An 18,612-nucleotide genomic window follows, 5' to 3' on the forward strand; every position below is an offset into this window, starting at 1 on the left:
CATTACGGTAAAATGATAAACTATCACGAATTACCATTTCTTTTAAGCATTACTTTTCACGGTAAAATGATAAACTAAATCACGAAGTTCCATTTCCGTCAAAATAGTCCGCATTACTTTTTTGTTGAGATATATACCCCCACAATGGTCATCTCCTCCTTAAATTATTGTGTAAACCCCCACAACGGTCACCTCCTCCTTAATTTATTGTGTAAACCCCTACAACGGTCATCTCTCCCTTATAAACACCCACAACGGCCATCCCTTGTGTCAATAGGTTCTGCCTCTCTCTTCTTCGTTCACATACACTTGATCATCCATTGCCATGGCTTCCACGTCTCGGACGCGGACCGGAAGGGGAAGGGGAAGGGGAAGGGGAAGGGGAAGGGGAAGGGGCGGCCGGGGTGGTGGATCATCATCATTGCCACCACCACCGTCGTCAACACTGTCATTGATCATAGAGGAGTTCTTCATCGTCATCTACGAAGACCCTTTGGTCAAGAAGGTACGTACGCGTTCACACATATATGATGCATGTGATTAATTATGGGCATGTTCTAAAAAACCTTTAATTTCAAACGATCGGCGCTCGATCTCTTTGCAGGCACTCCCAAAAAAGTTTGCGGACTATCTTGACGGCCAGGAGCCAGCTAAGGTGTATCTGCGAGCAGCTGACTGCGGTCCTCGTCTCTGGACCGTGGAGGTCCTATTTGACGTACAAGGCCGGATGTATCTCGACAAGGGCTGGGAGAATTTCGCCATCGCGCACGGTGTGGATTTCGGCTGCTACGTACACTTCAAATATGAAGGCGATGATGTGCTCACAGTGAAGGTGTTCGACGGAACAATGTGTAGGAAGTACTACTACTCAGACGATGAAGATACTGACGATGAAAGTGACGACGACGTGAAGCCATGCATCCATCCCCTTTATATAAGGGGATTATGACGAAGAATATATATGTAGCTTCATATGCATCGATTTAGAGATCTACTAGCTATTTTCTATATATTTAGATATCTAGCTATTTTCTATATATTATGCACAATGTTTAGCATAAGAGTCACTTTAGATTAAGCTACGAAAATAGTCACCTGCCATGGGCTGAGGCGGCCCCATAGAGCGGCTCTATATTATATTCTCTAAATAAATAGACAACCCCAGCGGTCATTGGCTGCGGAGGCCCCACAGAGCGGCAATATATGATTTTCTATAAATAAATAGACGACCCCACTGGTCATTGGCTGCGGCAGCCCACGTAGCGGCAAATATATGTCTTTTCCTGAAAAATAGATGACCCCACTGGTCAATGGCTGCGGCAGCCCTATAGAGCGGCCCCATTTGTCAGCACGAGACGGGTCAGAGAGGAACTGCCCTCTGTGTAGCCCCACCCGTCAGATTAACGGTAACGGTAAGGCCTCTGACCTGACGGCAACCCTCCCATCCGAGCGTCTGCGAGGGGTTTCAAACTAGAGGGAGGGGAAAACTGAGGAAAAACTAACGAGCTGGGGAAAACTGAGTACTATTTGAAAACCAACCGGCGGCCTTCTTCTCCTTCATCACTTTCCACTCATCTTCCTCCACTTCCTCTTCTCCACCTCCCCATTTCTCGTCTTTCACATCTACACCTACTCTTATCTCCCTCTTCCCCTCTAGCGACCCATATTCTCCCTCCCTCTTGCGCCCTTCCTCTACCTATTACGGCGACCTCGAGCTCGAGCAAATCTTCTGGTGTCCTCGAGCTACTCTCCGATGACCACCTCCCTCACTCTGGCGACAACCTCCCCTCCCTCGCCCCTCCCGCACGATGCCCACGGCAACGCTTCCAGAGCGACGACCCGATCTGATCTAGATCCGTCGGTGCACCATAGTGGCACGTCGACGATATATGCAGTTATTGCCGCCGTACCAGGCTGGTGCGCCTGCAGTAGCGCATTACCGCTAGCATGTTACCGCGGGTGCTCGTGCGGGGGCCGATGGTAACCCTTTTGTCGAGTAGTGTGCTCAACTTGGGGATGCCACCTATGCCCTCAACTCGGCGATGTGGGATACCTACTCCACGGGGATCTGTGGCACCGCGCTGTTGGGTTCCTCGGTGACGATTAGTACCATTATGGTACTGCCCCGTACATGGACGTAAAGATGGGGGACAAGGAGGAGAGGGAGATCTTCATCATCGAGGATACCAGTTGGCACCTTTTCACTGGACGCTGCCTTCAGGGTCTAACCGTCTCGATCTTCGAAAAAAGTTCTGCAGGGACATATAACGGGAAACTCTGATTTCACCATAATGACCGGTTTCCTTCCATATTTACATATTTCCTACCCAACAAAGTGTAAAATAAAAACTTGTCCACTTTTGCAACTATTAATAGGTTAGTACTAATAAATATAATAAAGTTACATAATTATAATGATTTTGACACAATAAACTACAAAGTTCATGTATGCATTTTACATGCATCAACATCCTTAAGTTTAACATATGCTCGTCCTCGAGCATAAATATGATAAAACTAACACGAAATTTGGAGTTTGTTGCTTTGCTTCTTTCCATTATCGTAGGAAGTTCGCAAGGTTCAATTTCTTAAAGAATAACAATAAGCAAGTGAGCTGTAAGGTGAATCTTTTACAATTTACTCTACAAAACATGCTCAACAATAAATGGTCTTATATATATGTTAAAACAAATGAAAAGTAATATTTATGTTAACAACGTAGTTAAAAAGAACTTTTACAGGGATTAATTATAGGCCACAATTATCTTTTTCTTAATATATATAGTGCGTAACATATTAAATTGACGAGCTAGCTAAGTCATCTAAAAATCCAAACTTCTAAAAAGATGGCTTTAACATACATATTTTAATAGACAGCACATTCAACATGTCGTGGTAAGTACACCTTTTCGCACGTGCCACCGAGTTTGCAGTACGGCTGATCGATCTTGTCCACCTAATTAACAAAGGTCATGTTGTTGCAACACAAAGTTAGACATGACAAATGACATGCGTTTTTAAATGTGAGCGGTTCTCCATCATTTGGACTCATATATATATGGCAAACTAGAGGGCTAAAATAAGAGATTTGGCCATCGATCGGTTGCTTTTGGGATCATCGATCCCGACCTCTACTACATGCCGACTGACACGGGACGGAATCGAAACTGCCAAGATTCAAAGCACACTAATCCTAGCTGGTGGTAAAATTACTGCATCTAGCTAGCTACACTGGAGTAGAGAAAATTACAGCTAGAGTAAGTCGAAGAGGAAAACACGAATGAGAATGAGCTCAGCAGTCGCTGCCGGGTGCAGTCCACGTCAGCTGGGCTTTCCACTCAATTTCTTCTATAGGTAGCGGGATCATTGCTTTGCTGGGGGTGAATCAGCATGCTGATGGCCCACCTTCCACGTGTGCATCTAATGGGGTTGCTACAAAGTGGGAGATGCTGACTCGGCTTTGGCAAGAACGTCCATGTTTATGGTGGTTCATGATGTTACTCGGAGTTGCTGACTTGGCTTGAAGGCGGCGACGTTAGCTTTTTAATGACGTACTCCTGCATATATATTACCCTTGAAGGCGACATCGTGAAGAATGCACTTTTCATGTAAAAGGAAGAAAGAGGAGAAATGCACTTCTCACGAATCCTGACCGTGCATTATTCTAACTAACTATCGTAACCCTCCATAGACGCAACTTCACCTCGCACACCATGATGTGGGCTCTAACTTGTGCTGCAAAAAAAGAAGGCGTGAAAGAGAGGGGCGCAATTTGGCATGAAGAATATCGGAATGTGGTGCCCACTTGTAATATGCAATCAATAAAAAAAATTATATCCTCAATTAGTCGGGAGGAGTGAGTGTGTGGCTCTAGATCATCTCTAGTAAGGATCCTACTCTAACCCATGGTCCGAGGCAAAAAAAATATCAACACCCCCTAGGTCAGCCCCTTATTATAGCTAGGCCCATAAACTTCGAAAGCGCCTCTTGAAGAAGGGATCCTCTACTGTAACCACTACTTTAAATTGCGGATAGTACGAAAATTTTCCAGCCCGCAATAATCGCCACAGTTCCTAGGAAACACGCCGCCGATCTCTTTTGACCTTGGTGTTCTACTTCACCGCAACTTCCCGAATCCACCGTCACCTCCACAACGCCGCCTCTTCATGATTTTCTGCTACAATGTCACCCCCTCTCATTGAGCTCCGCTACCTCTTTAGTGTCGTTGCCCTGATGTGGGCTCCACGAACGCTCCATAGCGCACTCCTCCACACCCCTTTCTAGTATAATGGCACCGGGAATAGCAAGGGAAAAGGAAAGAAAATGCATTGGGCTAATGCCTAATGGATGTCATTGAGTACACAAATTAGGGGCTAAGAAATGATAACTGTTTTTTTTTACCTGAAAATGAGGACAATTGTTGATGTCAATGCAACTTTCTAGGACATATACAATATAGGGGTAGAGTTAAGAAATAATAACCATTGCCAAGGACGCTCTTGTTATGGTAGGTGCCGTTGGACAATCATGAAATAAACAATACGCCGTACTCTTGTATATTCGATTGACAACAAGAGCTGGTCGGCCAGCGGTTGCAGTCAGATCTCACGATGAACACAACGGGGACTTTGATACTGCTGCACCTGGAATATCCCGTGATGACACCAGGAGAGAAAACGAATCCGGATGCAGCACGTACGTACGTGATCGACCTGCTGGCTGGCTGGCTCCAGTCTTCACTTTCTTATTGCACCACCAACCTAGTTAATCAGAGCTAGCCGTAGGAGTAGGCCCTCCGTGGAACAATTGACGGCTCTCGTCTCTCGGATGCCAGGCCATGATGCACTGCACATTTGCACCGCACATGCTCATTGCATCGGTGTCACTCTAACGCCAATTGATCTGTTGCTCAGCACGGCGCCCGAGGAGTAGTGTTCTTGCCAGGAGTGCGGACGACGAAGACAGTGCATCTCCATGATTGTGTCGCTGCTGGAGGCTCACATGGACGTGGACGGATGATAGGTACGTGAACGACCGAGGTTTGCAGGTTGGTGAGGAAGAGGAGCCTACATGAACGCACGGATGATAGCTATAGGACCGACAGAGGTTTGATTTGTACTCACTCCGTTTGGACATAAGTGACTTAGCTGTCCCTATATACGAATATATATCAAGAAATATTCAGTATATATGTTTGTAGGTAAATAAAATTAATTCGCTTATTTTCGAATAGAGCGTGTGGTAGAGCTAGCCTAGCGACTCCGCGATAAGTCGTGTACATTATTATTAGCTGTAAATAAACAGGACAGCTTGAGCGTTGAGACTTTGCGACCGATGCCTACCTGCCTAGATACCCACCTGAGCTATGGTGTCGGCGAGGACTGGCCGCGCCGGCGCTAGCCATGGCGAGAGACCACACAAGAGACGGAGTCAGAAACAGAATAAAATCACATTAATGCCCAGATACCCATGAGGGTGTGCTCCGGATTGGTTCAGCCGTTCGGCTGGGGCGGGTGGCTCGCCAGCCTGACAAGGAGAGCCACGACCCAGCTCGGCTTGGCTCTATTCCACCCCTAATGCCTAGATACACATGAGAGCTAGCTATGGTAAAAGGCACAAAAAGTTATAGACCCACTAAGTTCAGCCTGCCAGCCCAATGGGCCCAGATCCACACAAATGAACAAAAATCTCCTCTCCATAATGGACAATGCACTAACGCTAGCTCCGTGAGATTGGATACCTTTATCAGGAGACCCGAATACGACAACGTGCATGCTTGCATTTTTTTCTTCTTAAGATACACCAGAGATACAACAATGTAGATACTTACATAGTATAGTATCTTTTTTTCTGTAAAGAAACAACAAATCCAGCAAATTACAAGCACACGCGCAGGTGCGCAAACGACATCACACTCACACCTAGACAACCTTGCGGGACTCGCGGAGTTTGGAAGAATATCCCACCTTACTTTTGGAACCTCGGACGCGGGGCTTGCTACGCCAAGTAAATTATTTCAACGCTTGGAAATGCATGTGACCCAACGTTACCGGTCTGATAGCTCATGTGTGAGCAGCTATGAGTCCTCAACCATGACGGTCTCGTCGTATACCGCCGAGGCCATCTCGTGCACGATGAGCCTCTCCGCAGTCACGCTGGCACCGGTGGCATTGTTGAACAGGTATACCCCTGCCCTAGCGTAGATGGCCTCCGTTGGGTACACCCGCGAGGTCGCCGTGACCCTCCCACCCATCGCGAAGCTCTGCACGATCGAGTGGTCCACGAGCACCCTCATCGACAACGCCTCGCCGTCGAGCACCGGCACCGTGCTGCCCACCACCCGCTTCGTCACGTCCCGGGCCCGTGACGACCGCGTCTCGTCGTTGCAGAAGCTGGTCCGGAGGCTACCGTCGAGGGCCCTGGACACGTAGAAGTACACCGCCGTCTGCTCGCCACGGAGGTCTCCGGCGGCATGGACGAGGAGGCCGAAGGGCCCGAGAGCGCCACGAGCGGCCGCGCCACCGCTGCTGCTGCAGTTGTAGCCGACGTCGGCCTCGTTGATGGCAGCAACATCAGAAGCATCGAGGCGGAAGGAAGCCTCGATGTCCAGCTGAGTGGCTTGGTGGAGAGGGAGGTGGAAGATGGAGCCGTTCTCAACAGTGATGCCGCTGAGGTCGGTGGAGTTGTAGCGGAGGGCCTCCACCTCCTCCACCGGCCATAGGAGGAGGTTCGTCCGGGTCTTCTCGTCTAGTGCCACTGTCCTCGGAATCGACTGTGCATGTCATACAGAATTAATTAGGTAGCTACAGAATAAATGGAACATACTCCAACGACTGTGCAATCGATTTCAAATTCATGATGCATGCATGCACTGCTATAACAAAAGGACGGCAGCATTTCAATCCCTCAAGTGGCGATGGATCGATGCATATAGTAGTGAACTTGTGATGATAGATAACTCTGTTGCATCAATTGATGCAGAGGCCTGGGTCTTCCTCATTTCGAAAAAAAAGATAACTCTACTGTAATAGTATATAGATAGATATATACCTGAAGTGAGGCCCATCCCTTGGCAACGTCGGCTCGCGCAGAGTCGACCTCGCCTACATACCCCAACATAATTCGCCGCTGCTTCAGTGGATCGTAGAACGACGTGGAAGCGTAGAGCTTGCCCCAGTCGTACCTCAGCCCAATCCCCAAGTCTAGCTCGGCGTCCAATGGCGTCCATGTGTTCGCTGCCGCGTCATACCTCCCCAATGAGTAGTAGTCGTGTCGTTCGTCGTCCATGCTCGCCTTTATCACGTACAACTCCTCCGACGAAGAGTTGTGGCCACCTCCAACGGGGTAAAAGTCGATGCACTCCCACATGCCGGTACCCTCGACACGATGCACGATACCTGGGACACGCTCGAAGCTAAGGAAGTCCTTGGTCTTGAAGATGAAGGCGATGCCAGCGTGGCTGCCGTTGTCGTCGTCCTTGGAACCGATGAGAATGCGCCACGTGGAGTCGGACTTGTCCCACCACGCGCTGGTGGGGTCTCGGAAGTCCATGCCCTGGACCCCCTGTGGGTGAGCGAGAACGGGGTTGGCGGGGTGCTTGGTCCAATGGCGAAGGAGGGGGTCGTTGGGGTCGGTCGGGACGGCGATGCACTGGGACTCGGCCATAGGGTCTTCTGTGACCCCCGTGTAGAGGAGGACGAGCGTGCCATTGTGGAGCACCGTGATGGTACCCGACAAGACGCCCTTCTTGTCGTACCAATGGTCAGGCCGCATGGCCAGTGGGAGAGGGCGCCAGTGTACCAGGTCCTGGGACACCACGTGGCCCCACTCTATGTAGTCATCCCACGCGACCCCTCTTCGGTTGTACTGAAAGAAGAGGTGGTAATATCCACGGTAGTATACCGGACCTGCAGTGCATGTCGGGCTAATCAGCAGATTGATTAAATAGAGAACCCTCTGCCCCTATTTTCATTGGCTCGTGTTTAGAGAGCACCGGCTCAATTTCCTCTTCGTGTTTGTATCCATGTTTCTTTGGATTGGTTAGGTTGTAAAAAATGGTTTGCCGATGCAAATGTGGCATCCTATAGTGGTTACCTCGTTGTCTACTCCTGTGTAAAACCATCTAGCTTTAACGCATACTTTTCGGTGAAAATTTAGGTGCTTACTTTCTTGTTCTTTCTTTCATTAAAATGGAGTTGCTACATACTACCTCCATTTCAAGGAATAAGGCGTCCTCGTTTTACGAGCTTTTTGTTTGACCAAGAATTACTTCAAATAGATAAAAATTGTTTGTATGAAATTAGTATCATTAAAAAGTGCTTTTCAATACGAATTTAACAATACTATATACATATAATATAATTAAGATTTTTTTGCTCAATTTTTATGGTCAAAGTTCGTCTTGGAATACGCGTGCGCCTTATTCCTTGAAATGGAGGTAGTATATAGTATATGGTACTTGTTTCATTTTGTTCACTGCATTTAAAAATATTATTTATATTTAAAGAATTTCTGAATATTTTTTTGTATGTATTGACACATGTGTAGAACTCATCCATGTGTAAATATATGTGCCAATAATATTGGACTTTCTGAAATCTCTTAAATGTATAATCCTTCAAAAAAAAAATGCCCATCACCATGGACCCCAGGCATGATGGTTCCATCTGGGATAGATTTGCTCTTAGTCCAACTTTACAAAGTCGGGCTTAAGAAAGTAGCTTACATATATATGCATGACTTGGGACATAATATGGCTGGGGCTATGCTTCTTTATCGAAAAAAAACTGAGAGAAAACTTAGCAAATTTCATATGTTGTTTCACATCTTTTATTTGTCGCTTTCGTCCTAAATTCGTTCATTGCCATCCGTTCGGGCCAACATTTATTTGCTACGAAACCTGTTGTCACATAGAGATAGAATAAAAAACTCACCGTCTGGATCTGCATGCATGCCGCCGGAATATGCCGCCGCCGCCGCCGCCCGCAAACGAACAAACAAGGCAGCCACGTCAGTTAATGTGTCTCTGGCTGGACCAACCCACACACGCCGGAGAACATAAGTCGGGCAGCGATTTACGTACCGCTCATGAAGTGCCCCTCCGGCTGGTAATGGAACCCGGCGCGCTGCCACTGCAGCATCTCGTTGCTCCACGGGAACCCTCCGGCCCCGTCCTCGTCGGTGTCGCCTGCCTGACCCATCCTGGACCCCGCGAGCAAAGAGGCAGCGACGAGGAGCACCACCACGCCGCAGGCGGCCAGCACGGTTAAGAAGCCGCGCCACCCCACGCCGGGGCGGTCCTGCTTGGCCAGGGCGACGTCGTCTGCGGCAGATGGCAGAAGTGGCGCGTACGCCGCGCTGGGAAAGTCCCGGGACTCCATTGCCGGAATTCCAAACTCGAGGTCGAGTTGCACAGGAATTTCCTAGCTAGTATACTCCGGTGGATGGGTGCCTGTACGTGTGCTCTTCAGCAGTGAGCGAGGGAGCTGATTTATAGCTGAGCGGACGATAATAGAAACAAAGTTGGGAGTGGGCCATTGATGCACACTCTTTTCTCCATCGTATGGCTATATGCATGTATACACGTGGGAAATTCAAAGTTGCACCAATGCCAGAATCTATGAAAAGGAACGATACATTCAAAAAAAAAAGGAACGATTTTCGAAATGCCAACATTTCATGGCCATATCTATATAAGAAAAGGAACCCAGCCTAGCTACGTTTCTGATTGGCGTGGATAGCTGTTTTTTTTTTGTTTTCAATGAAAAATTACATACGTCCATGCCAATTTTCTTTTCTGGATTCTTGAAATAATAAGACAAGGTGGTTGAGGTTGTGTGTTCAATAAGTGTTTCAATTTAGAGAATTTTCACTATAGAGTACTGGTTTTTTTGCTGGGCACAAAACTTGTTTTTTGTTAATAAAATTTTGCATGCACATCTGACATGGACACAACAAATATGTTTTTATATTTTTCTAAACATTATTTGTGTGGAAAATTTATATCTCACCCGGGGAGCTTGTACTCTCATGGGCCAGATCGCCGCCCTTCTTTATACACCTTCTACCGCCTACATTCCTTCTCCTCCACCTTCTAGTCGACCAGTCTTAGACTCTTAGTTCTTCAAAATTCCATCTATGTTTTCGATGTTCTTAATCAGCAAAGTCACCTACAATTTTCCTACAGCCACCATAAATCAGTAACAGTCCAGAGATCCCTACATACTGGAAAAGATGTCATCATGAACGGATTTTGGACGTACTATAACAGTTTACTCACATTGCCACATTTAGAAAAATGTTTGTCGTGAAGTTATCAATGACTTCAGTAAGAAAGAAAAAAATATCCGTTTGTAATACGTGATCCATGTGAAATGTCTACTGTTATTTCATTGTCTCCTTATTTAAAGAGAGATAGGGTTCAAGTCTGGATAAGAAACTACTATATGCCATGTGTATACACGGGAAATAACTTATAAACAAACCTATGTGTCAAATTAGCCCATTCTTGTAGAATTGTGCGTAATATGAGACAAAAATATAAATACTTAGCCACAATACACATGTATAACACACTAGCAGGAAGTTAGAGTTCGCAATAAACCACTAACAAGTCATCGTTACATCTCATAGATAAAAAAAAATGCATGCACTGCGGCAAGTTAATGGGCTAGACAAGACAACAGCAACAAAACAAATTATCCTATATCACGTTATATCAGCAACATCTCATGTCATAAGGGCATCTCCAGCGGGGCGACGCAAACGGACGTTGTGCAACCGTTTGCGTCCACGCGGACCGTAAATGCGTCTGCACCCAGCTCCAGCGGGGCGACACATCGTGTCCGGGGCGTCCGCCGCGACGCAAACACGGCGCAAATATGCGGCATGTTTGCGTCTCCGCGGACACTGCGCGATCCCGCCGAGCGTCCGCTCGCTTCCCCCATGGGCCCGCCTGGAGCGACCCTGTATCAAGGCCATCGCTTTCGCGGCCAGTGCTTCCGCGGTCAGCGCTTCCGCGTCTGCGTCGTAGCCTTCGCCTTCAATGTTGCGGCTGCCTGTTCTGCACGCGTACTGGCGGGCGGCTGCTGTTGGAGATATGACCAAGAGGCAATAATAAAATAGTTATTATAATATATCTTTGTGTTTATGATAATGTTTACATACCATGCTATAATTTTATTAACCGAAACATTGATACATGTGTGTTATGTGAACAACAAGGAGTCCCAAGTAAGCCTCTTGTATAACTAGCTTGTTGATTAATAGATGATCATGATTTCGTGATCATGAACATTGGATGTTATTAATAACAAGGTTATGTCATTATATGAATGATGTAATGGACACACCCAATTAAGCGTAGCATAAGATCACGTCATTAAGTTATTTGCTATAAGCTTTCGATACATAGTTACCTAGTCCTTTCAACCATGAGATCATGTAAATCACTTATACCGGAAAGGTACTTTGATTACATCAAACGCCACTGCGTAAATGGGTGGTTATAAAGGTGGGATTAAGTATCCGGAAAGTATGAATTGAGGCATATGGATCAACAGTGGGATTTGTCCATCCCGATGACGGATAGATATACTCTGGGCCCTCTCGGTGGAATATCGTCTAATTAGCTTGCAAGCATATGAATGGTTCATAAAGAGACCACATACCACGGTACGAGTAAAGAGTACTTGTCAGGAGACGAGGTTGAACAAGGTATAGAGATACCGATGATCAAACCTCGGACAAGTAAAATATCGCGTGACAAAGGGAATCGGTATCGTATGTAAATGGTTCAGTCGATCACTAAAGTCATCGTTGAATATGTGGGAGCCATTATGGATCTCCAGATCCCGCTATTGGTTATTGGTCAGAGAGAGGTCTCAACCATGTCTGCATAGTTCGCGAACCGTAGGGTGACACACTTAAGGTTTAATGTCGTTTAAGTAGATATGGAATATGGAATGGAGTTCGAAGTTTTGTTCGGAGTCTCGGATGAGATCCAGGACACCACGAGGAGGTCCGGAATGGTCCGGAGAATAAGATTCATATATAGGAAGTCATATTCCAAGTTTGGAAATGATCCGGTGCTGATAAGGGGTGGCCCGATCTTCTCAGTAAGCAACGGTGGTGACGATGATCACGGGATGATGGCAGCGGAGGAACACAGCGATGTAGTGGATGATAAATTGTATGACGCAACGAGATCTCTCGATTGGTCCCTGTCGCCAATGCAACAGCTCTCAACCCTGCAAGATATTTGCAACTCCACACACTTGCGCACGTAGCCGCCGACCACGAAGCGGTAAGTTGCAACCATCTAATTCCCAATGGAACAGCAGATCACACAAGACTTTTTCAGGATCTACACAATATCAAGCAATATGGTGTAGGGATTCAATAGTTTTGCTAGAGCAAACAACTAAGAACTAGGGTTTATCTTAAACGTGGTCTCAAGCAGCTAGGGGGGCGTCCTGGGCACTTATATAGGCGTCCGGGACGACTCCTGGTCGAAAAGATACAAGAATAACCGACCCAGAATAGATCTGGTCGAGACAGACTCGGACGAATCCGGTCTGGAATCCGGTCAACCGGGCCAGGGACCGGGTCGGCCGGTCGATCTGGCGTCCGGTCAACCGGACGGCAACCGGAAAGTTGCGAGGTTTTCCGGTTTTGATCCGGTACGAGGCAACGCATCCGGTTGGCGCCCGGTCAACCGGGCCAGGGACCGGGCTGGCCGGTCTGGGGGCCGGTCTAACCGGGTGTTGGACCGGCCTGGACGTCTTCTTCTCCTCTCGCGCATGCCTCCCGCTCCTCCCTCGCGCGTCCATGAGATATCTTCATGTCCAGTTCCATGTCCAGTTTCACGTCCATCTTGACGTCCGTCTTCATGTCCAGTTGCTCCTCTCCTCCTCGTGCGATGCTCGTCTCCTCTTGATACCTGATGATACATAAGTAATAGGACTTAGGCAGTATAAAGTTCTCATCAATCAAAGTACCATTTAGAAACAAGTTCACCTGTTGTTTAAGTAGCTTCGCACGAGCCCTTGTAATTGGTCCAATCCGAATTTCATTAGATTTGAGCTTCACAGCAGGTTCATCTTCATTTATCAATGACGGAGGTAATGGTGTAGTAGGGATGTCCTCATCATCTCCCCCCCTTCAAAAGGCGTCGACCCCGACGCTCCAAGGTCTTCTCCATCATATGGTGTCAAATCAGCAACATTGAAAGAATTACTGACACCAAACTCATCAACTGGAAGATCTATCGAGTATGCATTATCATTGATCTTGGCAAGCACTTTGGAAGGACCAGCACCACGAGGCTTCAACTTAGACTTCCGCAGCTTCGGGAACCTATCCTTGCGAAAATGTACCCAGACCATATCACCAGGCTTGAACAACATCTCTTTGCGATTCTTATTCATCCTTGCAGCATTGCTCTTGCCTTTCTTCTCTATCAGCTCTTTAGTCTTCACATGGATTTTTCGCACAAAATCTGCCCTCTTGGATGCCTCCATATTAACTCTCTCATGTATGGGCAAAGGCAACAAGTCAAGTGGGGTAATGGGTTTAAAACCATACACCACCTCAAAAGGATATAGCTCCGTGGTAGAATGTACCGCCCTGTTGTAAGCAAACTCGACATGCGGTAAACACTCTTCCCACTCCTTCAGGTTCTTTTTGATCATGGATCTCAACAGTTGTGACAAGGTTCGATTCACCACCTCAGTTTAGCCATCAGTTTGGGGATGACAAGTAGTACTGAACAGTAGCTTTGTCCCTAGCTTTCCCCAAAGTGTCTTCCAGAAGTAGCTCATGAACTTCACATCACGATCAGAAACAATAGTCTTTGGGACTCCATGTAGTCGAACAATCTCCCTGAAAAACAGGTTAGCAATATGCGACGCATCGTCGCTTTTGTGGCAGGCAATAAAGTGTGACATTTTAGAAAATCTGTCCACTACCACAAATATAGAATCATGGCCTCGTTTAGTACGCGGCAAACCCAACACAAAATCCATACTAATATCTTTCCAAGGTGTAGTAGGTGCCGGCAATGGAGTATACAAACCGTGAGGCTTCAGCTTGGACTTGGACTTGTTGCAAGTAATGCACCTCTTCACATACCTGTCCACATCCCGTCTCATCTTTGGCCAATAAAAATGATCAGCGAGCATAAGTAGCGTCTTCTCACGCCCAAAGTGACCCATCAAACCTCCAGCATGTGATTCCTGCAATAAGAGCAAACGCACAGACGATTCTGGAACACATAGTTTGTTAGCTCAAAACAAGAACTCATCATGTATGTGATATTTTTCCCATGCTTTACCAAGAGCACATAAGCGATATGGTTCAGCAAAATCATGATCAGTAGCATACAAATCACATAACACCTCTAAACCAGGAATTTTAACATCAAGTTGAGTTAATAGCATATTTTTCCTAGATAGAGCATCAGCAACAATGTTATCTTTTCCCTTCTTATGCTTAATAATGTATGGAAAAGACTCAATGAACTCAACCCACTTAGCAAGACGCCTATGCAAAGTAGATTGGACTTTCAGATATTTCAAAGCTTCATGATCAGAATGTATGATAAATTCCTTTGGCCACAAATAATGTTGCCAAACCTCAAGAACTCTAATCAAAGCATACAATTCTTTATCATATATTGGATAGTTCAACTTAGCACCAGAAAGTTTCTCAGAAAAATATGCAATTGGGCGACCCTCTTGCATCAACACACCACCAATTCCAATACCAAGATGATAAGGGGTGGCCCGATCTTCTCAGTAAGCAACGGTGGTGATGATGATCACGGGATGATGGCAGCGGAGGAACACGACGATGTAGTGGATGATAACTTGTATGACGCAACGAGATCTCTCAATTGGTCCCTATCGCCAATGCAACAGCTCTCAACCCTGCAAGATATTCGCAACTCCACACACTTGCGCACGTAGCCGCCGACCACGAAGCGGTAAGTTGCAACCGTCTAATTCCCAATGGAACAGCAGATCACACAAGACTTTTTCAGGATCTACACAATATCAAACAATATGGTGTAGGGATTCAATAGTTTTGCTAGAGCAAACAACTAAGAACTAGGGTTTATCTTAAACGTGGTCTCAAGCAGCTAGGGGGGCGTCCTGGGCACTTATATAGGCGTTCGGGACGACTCCTGGTCGAAAAGATACAAGAATAACCGACCCAGAATAGATCTGGTCGAGACAGACTCGGACGAATCCGGTCTGGAATCCGGTCAACCGGGCTAGGGACCAGGTCGGCCGGTCTGGCGTCCGGTCAACCGGACGGCAATCCGAAAGTTGCGAGGTTTTCCGATTTTGATCCGGTACGAGGCAACGCATCCGGGCCAGGGACCGGGCTGGCCGGTCTGGAGGCCGGTCTAACCGGGTGCTGGACCGGCCTGGACGTCTTCTTCTCCTCTCGCGCATGCCTCCCGCTCCTCCCTCGCGCGTCCATGAGATATCTTCATGTCCAGTTCCATGTCCAGCTTCACGTCCATCTTGACGTCCATCTTCATGTCCAGCTTCTCCTCTCCTCCTCGTGCGATGCTCGTCTCCTCTTGATACCTGATGATACATAAGTAATAGGACTTAGGCAGTATAAAGTTCTCATCAATCAAAGTACCATTTAGAAACAAGTTCACCTGTTGTTTAAGTAGCTTCGCACGAGCCCTTGTAATTGGTCCAATCCGAACTTCATTGGATTTGAGCTTCAGAGCAGGTTCATCTTCATTTATCAATGATGGAGGTAATGGTGTAGTAGGGATGTCCTCATCAGGTGCATTTATGGCAGGTTCTAGAAGGTTCTAGAAAAGTCCAGAAGAAATCACCATGGAAAGTGGAGTCCCGGAGGGACTCCACCTTGCATGGCCAGCCAAACCCTAAGGGGTGGAGTCCCAGGTGGACTCCACCATAGGTGGCCGGCCACCCCACCTAAGGGAAAGGTGGGTGTCCCACCTTGGGTAGGACTCCCCCCTTGAGTAGGTTTCCCACCTATGGGAGGTTTTGTTGTTGGGGTCTTATTCGAAGACTTGGACTACAACTCTTGGGGATTTCCACCTATATAATGAGGAGGAGAGGGAGGGGGCAGCCACTATTGGCCGCACCACCTAGGGCTGCCCATGGCCGGCGCCCTAGCCACCCCCTCTCCCCAAACCCTAGCCTCTCCTCCTCCACATAATACTCCCGCAGCGCATAGGCGAAGCCCTGCCGGAGTTCTCCACCACCACCGTCACCACGCCGTCGTGCTACCGGGATTCCGAGGAGGATCTACTACTTCCGCTGCCCGCTGAAACAGGGAGAAGGACGTCGTCATCAACACCGAACGTGTGACCGAGTACGGAGGTGCTGCCCAATTGTGGCACCGTCAAGATCTTCTACGCGCTTTTGAAAGCGGCAAGTGATCGTCTACCGCAGTAACAAGAGCCTCCTCTCGTAGGCTTTGGAAATCTTCAAGGGTTAGTCTCGTTCATCCCCTCGTTGCTCCCATCTTCTAGATTGCATCTTGGCTTGGATTGCGTTCTCGTGGTAGGAATTTTTTGTTTTCTATACTACGAATCCCTACAGTGGTATCAGAGCCGTGTCTATGCATAGATGGTTGCACGAGTAGAACACAATTGTTTTGTGGGCGTTGATGCTTATGTTGTCTTTAGTTTGAGTACTTTGCATCTTTGTGGCATAGTGGGATGAAGCGGCTCGGGCTAACTTTACATGACCGCGTTCATGAGATTTGCTCCACGCTCGACATGCAACTTGTATTGCATAAGTGGCTTTGCGGGTGTCTGTCTCTCCTACTATAGTGAAGATTCAATTTACTCTTCTATTGACAACACTAGTATCACCGTTGTGGTTCATGTTAGTAGGTAGATTAGATCTCATTCGAAAACCCTAAACCACGTAAAATATGCAAACCAAATTAGAGACGTCTAACTTGTTTTTGCAGGGTTTGGTGATGTGATATGGCCATAATGTGATGATCAATATGTATGAGATGATCATTATTGTATTGTGGCAACCGGCAGGAGCCTTATGGTTGTCTTTAAATTTCATGTTGAGTAGTATTTCAAAGTAGTTGTAATAGTTGCTACATGAGGTGAACAACCATGAAGACGGCGCCATGGACCTTGACGCTACGCCGACGATGATAGAGATCATGCCCGTTGATGATGGAGATCATGTCCGTGCTTTGGAGATGAAAATCGAAGGCGCAAAGACTAAAGGGCCATATCATATCACATATGAATTGCATGTGATGTTAATCCTTTATGCATCTTATTTTTCTTAGAACGCGACTGTAGCATTATAAGATGATCCCTCACATTAATATCAAGATAATAAAGTGTTCTCCCCTCGTATGCACCGTTGATATAGTTCGTCGTTTCGAAGCATCTCGTGATGATCGGATGTGATAGACTCAACGTTCACATACAATGGGTGTAAGCCATGTTGCACACACGGAATACTTGGGTTTGCTTGACGAGCCGAGCATGTACAGACATGGCCTCGGGACAACGGAAACCGAAAGGTTGAACACGAGTCATATGGATGATATGATCAACATGTTGATGTTCACCATTGAAGCTACATCATCTCACGTGATGATCGGTTTTGGTGTAGTGAATGTGGATCGTGTATCAGTTAACAACTATGAGGGATGTTGTATTAAGTGGGTGTTCATTAGTAATTAGATTAAAACATGACCTAATTATCATGAACATAGTCTGAGTAGTATTTTGAATTAATTTTGTAGTATTGGCATCCGTTTTCTACCATGCACTAGTCTTGTAATTGAGATAGAAATACTATTAAAATCTGACAAGAAACTTTACGGACTGGTACCGTATTGTTAAAGAATCAAGAAATGATTAAGTCCTCTTGCAAACTTTTAGTAAACCTCACATTGTTGATTCAAAGAACTATGGTTTCAATTAGTAACTAAAGTCATCTTGTCTCCGTGAAACTTGAAGTTCAAATCTGTAATATTAGTTTTCAGAAATAATCAAGGTATGAGATATATGTGATATCTAAGACCTTATTGCAAGATGATAGAGTATAATTTGGTGAGACTACATAAACTCATAAGTTTTATGGGAATGTACGAAGGTTGAAGATGCAAGGCGTCCCAATCCTCCAACTATTGGGGCACTAACGATATTCGCATATCCATAAAGCAATCGTCCTTAGTATGCACCGTTGCTAAGACTCGTCGTTTCAAAGCATCACGTGATGATCGGGTGTTATAGATTCTACGTGTGCATACAACGAGTGCAAGCCAGATTTGCACATGCGAATACTGAGGTTAAACTTTACGAGCCTAGCATGTACAGACATGGTCTCAGAAAGTCGTCATGATATGATGGATAAAATTATGAGTGAAATTGTTCATCATATTACAAAGTTACTAATAGTGAAATCTGAAACACTTGTCATATGATGATCAACTTCAAAGTAAGAACCTCAAGGTTATTGGTATTTGACCAACAAACCTAGAAGTTAATGATGTTAAAGTGTTTTTCTGAATAATGAGGAAAGCTAAAAGAGAAACTACAAAATATATTTTGGCAGAAAGAAAAGAAAAGACTAG

The 18,612-nt window shown here is 46.3% G+C and overlaps 1 protein-coding gene across 1 annotated transcript; it reads right to left on the reverse strand.

Annotated features, from left to right (window-relative positions):
* Nucleotides 1–5,809: 5,809 nt before the first annotated feature.
* Nucleotides 5,810–9,466, reverse strand: LOC127311698 (sucrose:sucrose 1-fructosyltransferase). Its single transcript, XM_051342155.2, has 4 exons — nt 9,083–9,466; nt 8,934–8,942; nt 7,051–7,907; nt 5,810–6,772 (listed from the first exon to the last, which is right to left on the reverse strand). The coding sequence occupies exons 1-4, from the start codon at nt 9,378–9,380 to the stop codon at nt 6,077–6,079; spliced, it is 1,860 nt and encodes a 619-aa protein (XP_051198115.1). The 5' UTR covers nt 9,381–9,466; the 3' UTR covers nt 5,810–6,076.
* Nucleotides 9,467–18,612: the final 9,146 nt, after the last annotated feature.

The sequence above is a fragment of the Lolium perenne genome, chromosome 7 (genome assembly GCF_019359855.2).
Source record: "Lolium perenne isolate Kyuss_39 chromosome 7, Kyuss_2.0, whole genome shotgun sequence".
NCBI classification, from domain to species: Eukaryota; Viridiplantae; Streptophyta; class Magnoliopsida; order Poales; family Poaceae; genus Lolium; species Lolium perenne.

Coding starts and splice junctions, on each gene's coding strand:
- LOC127311698 (XM_051342155.2), bottom strand. CDS start 9,380: ATGGAGTCCCGGGACTTTCCCAGCGCGGCGTACGCGCCACTTCTGCCA. Junction 6,773..7,050: donor AGGGATGGGCCTCACTTCAG/GTATATATCTAT, acceptor TGACATGCACAG/TCGATTCCGAGGACAGTGGC.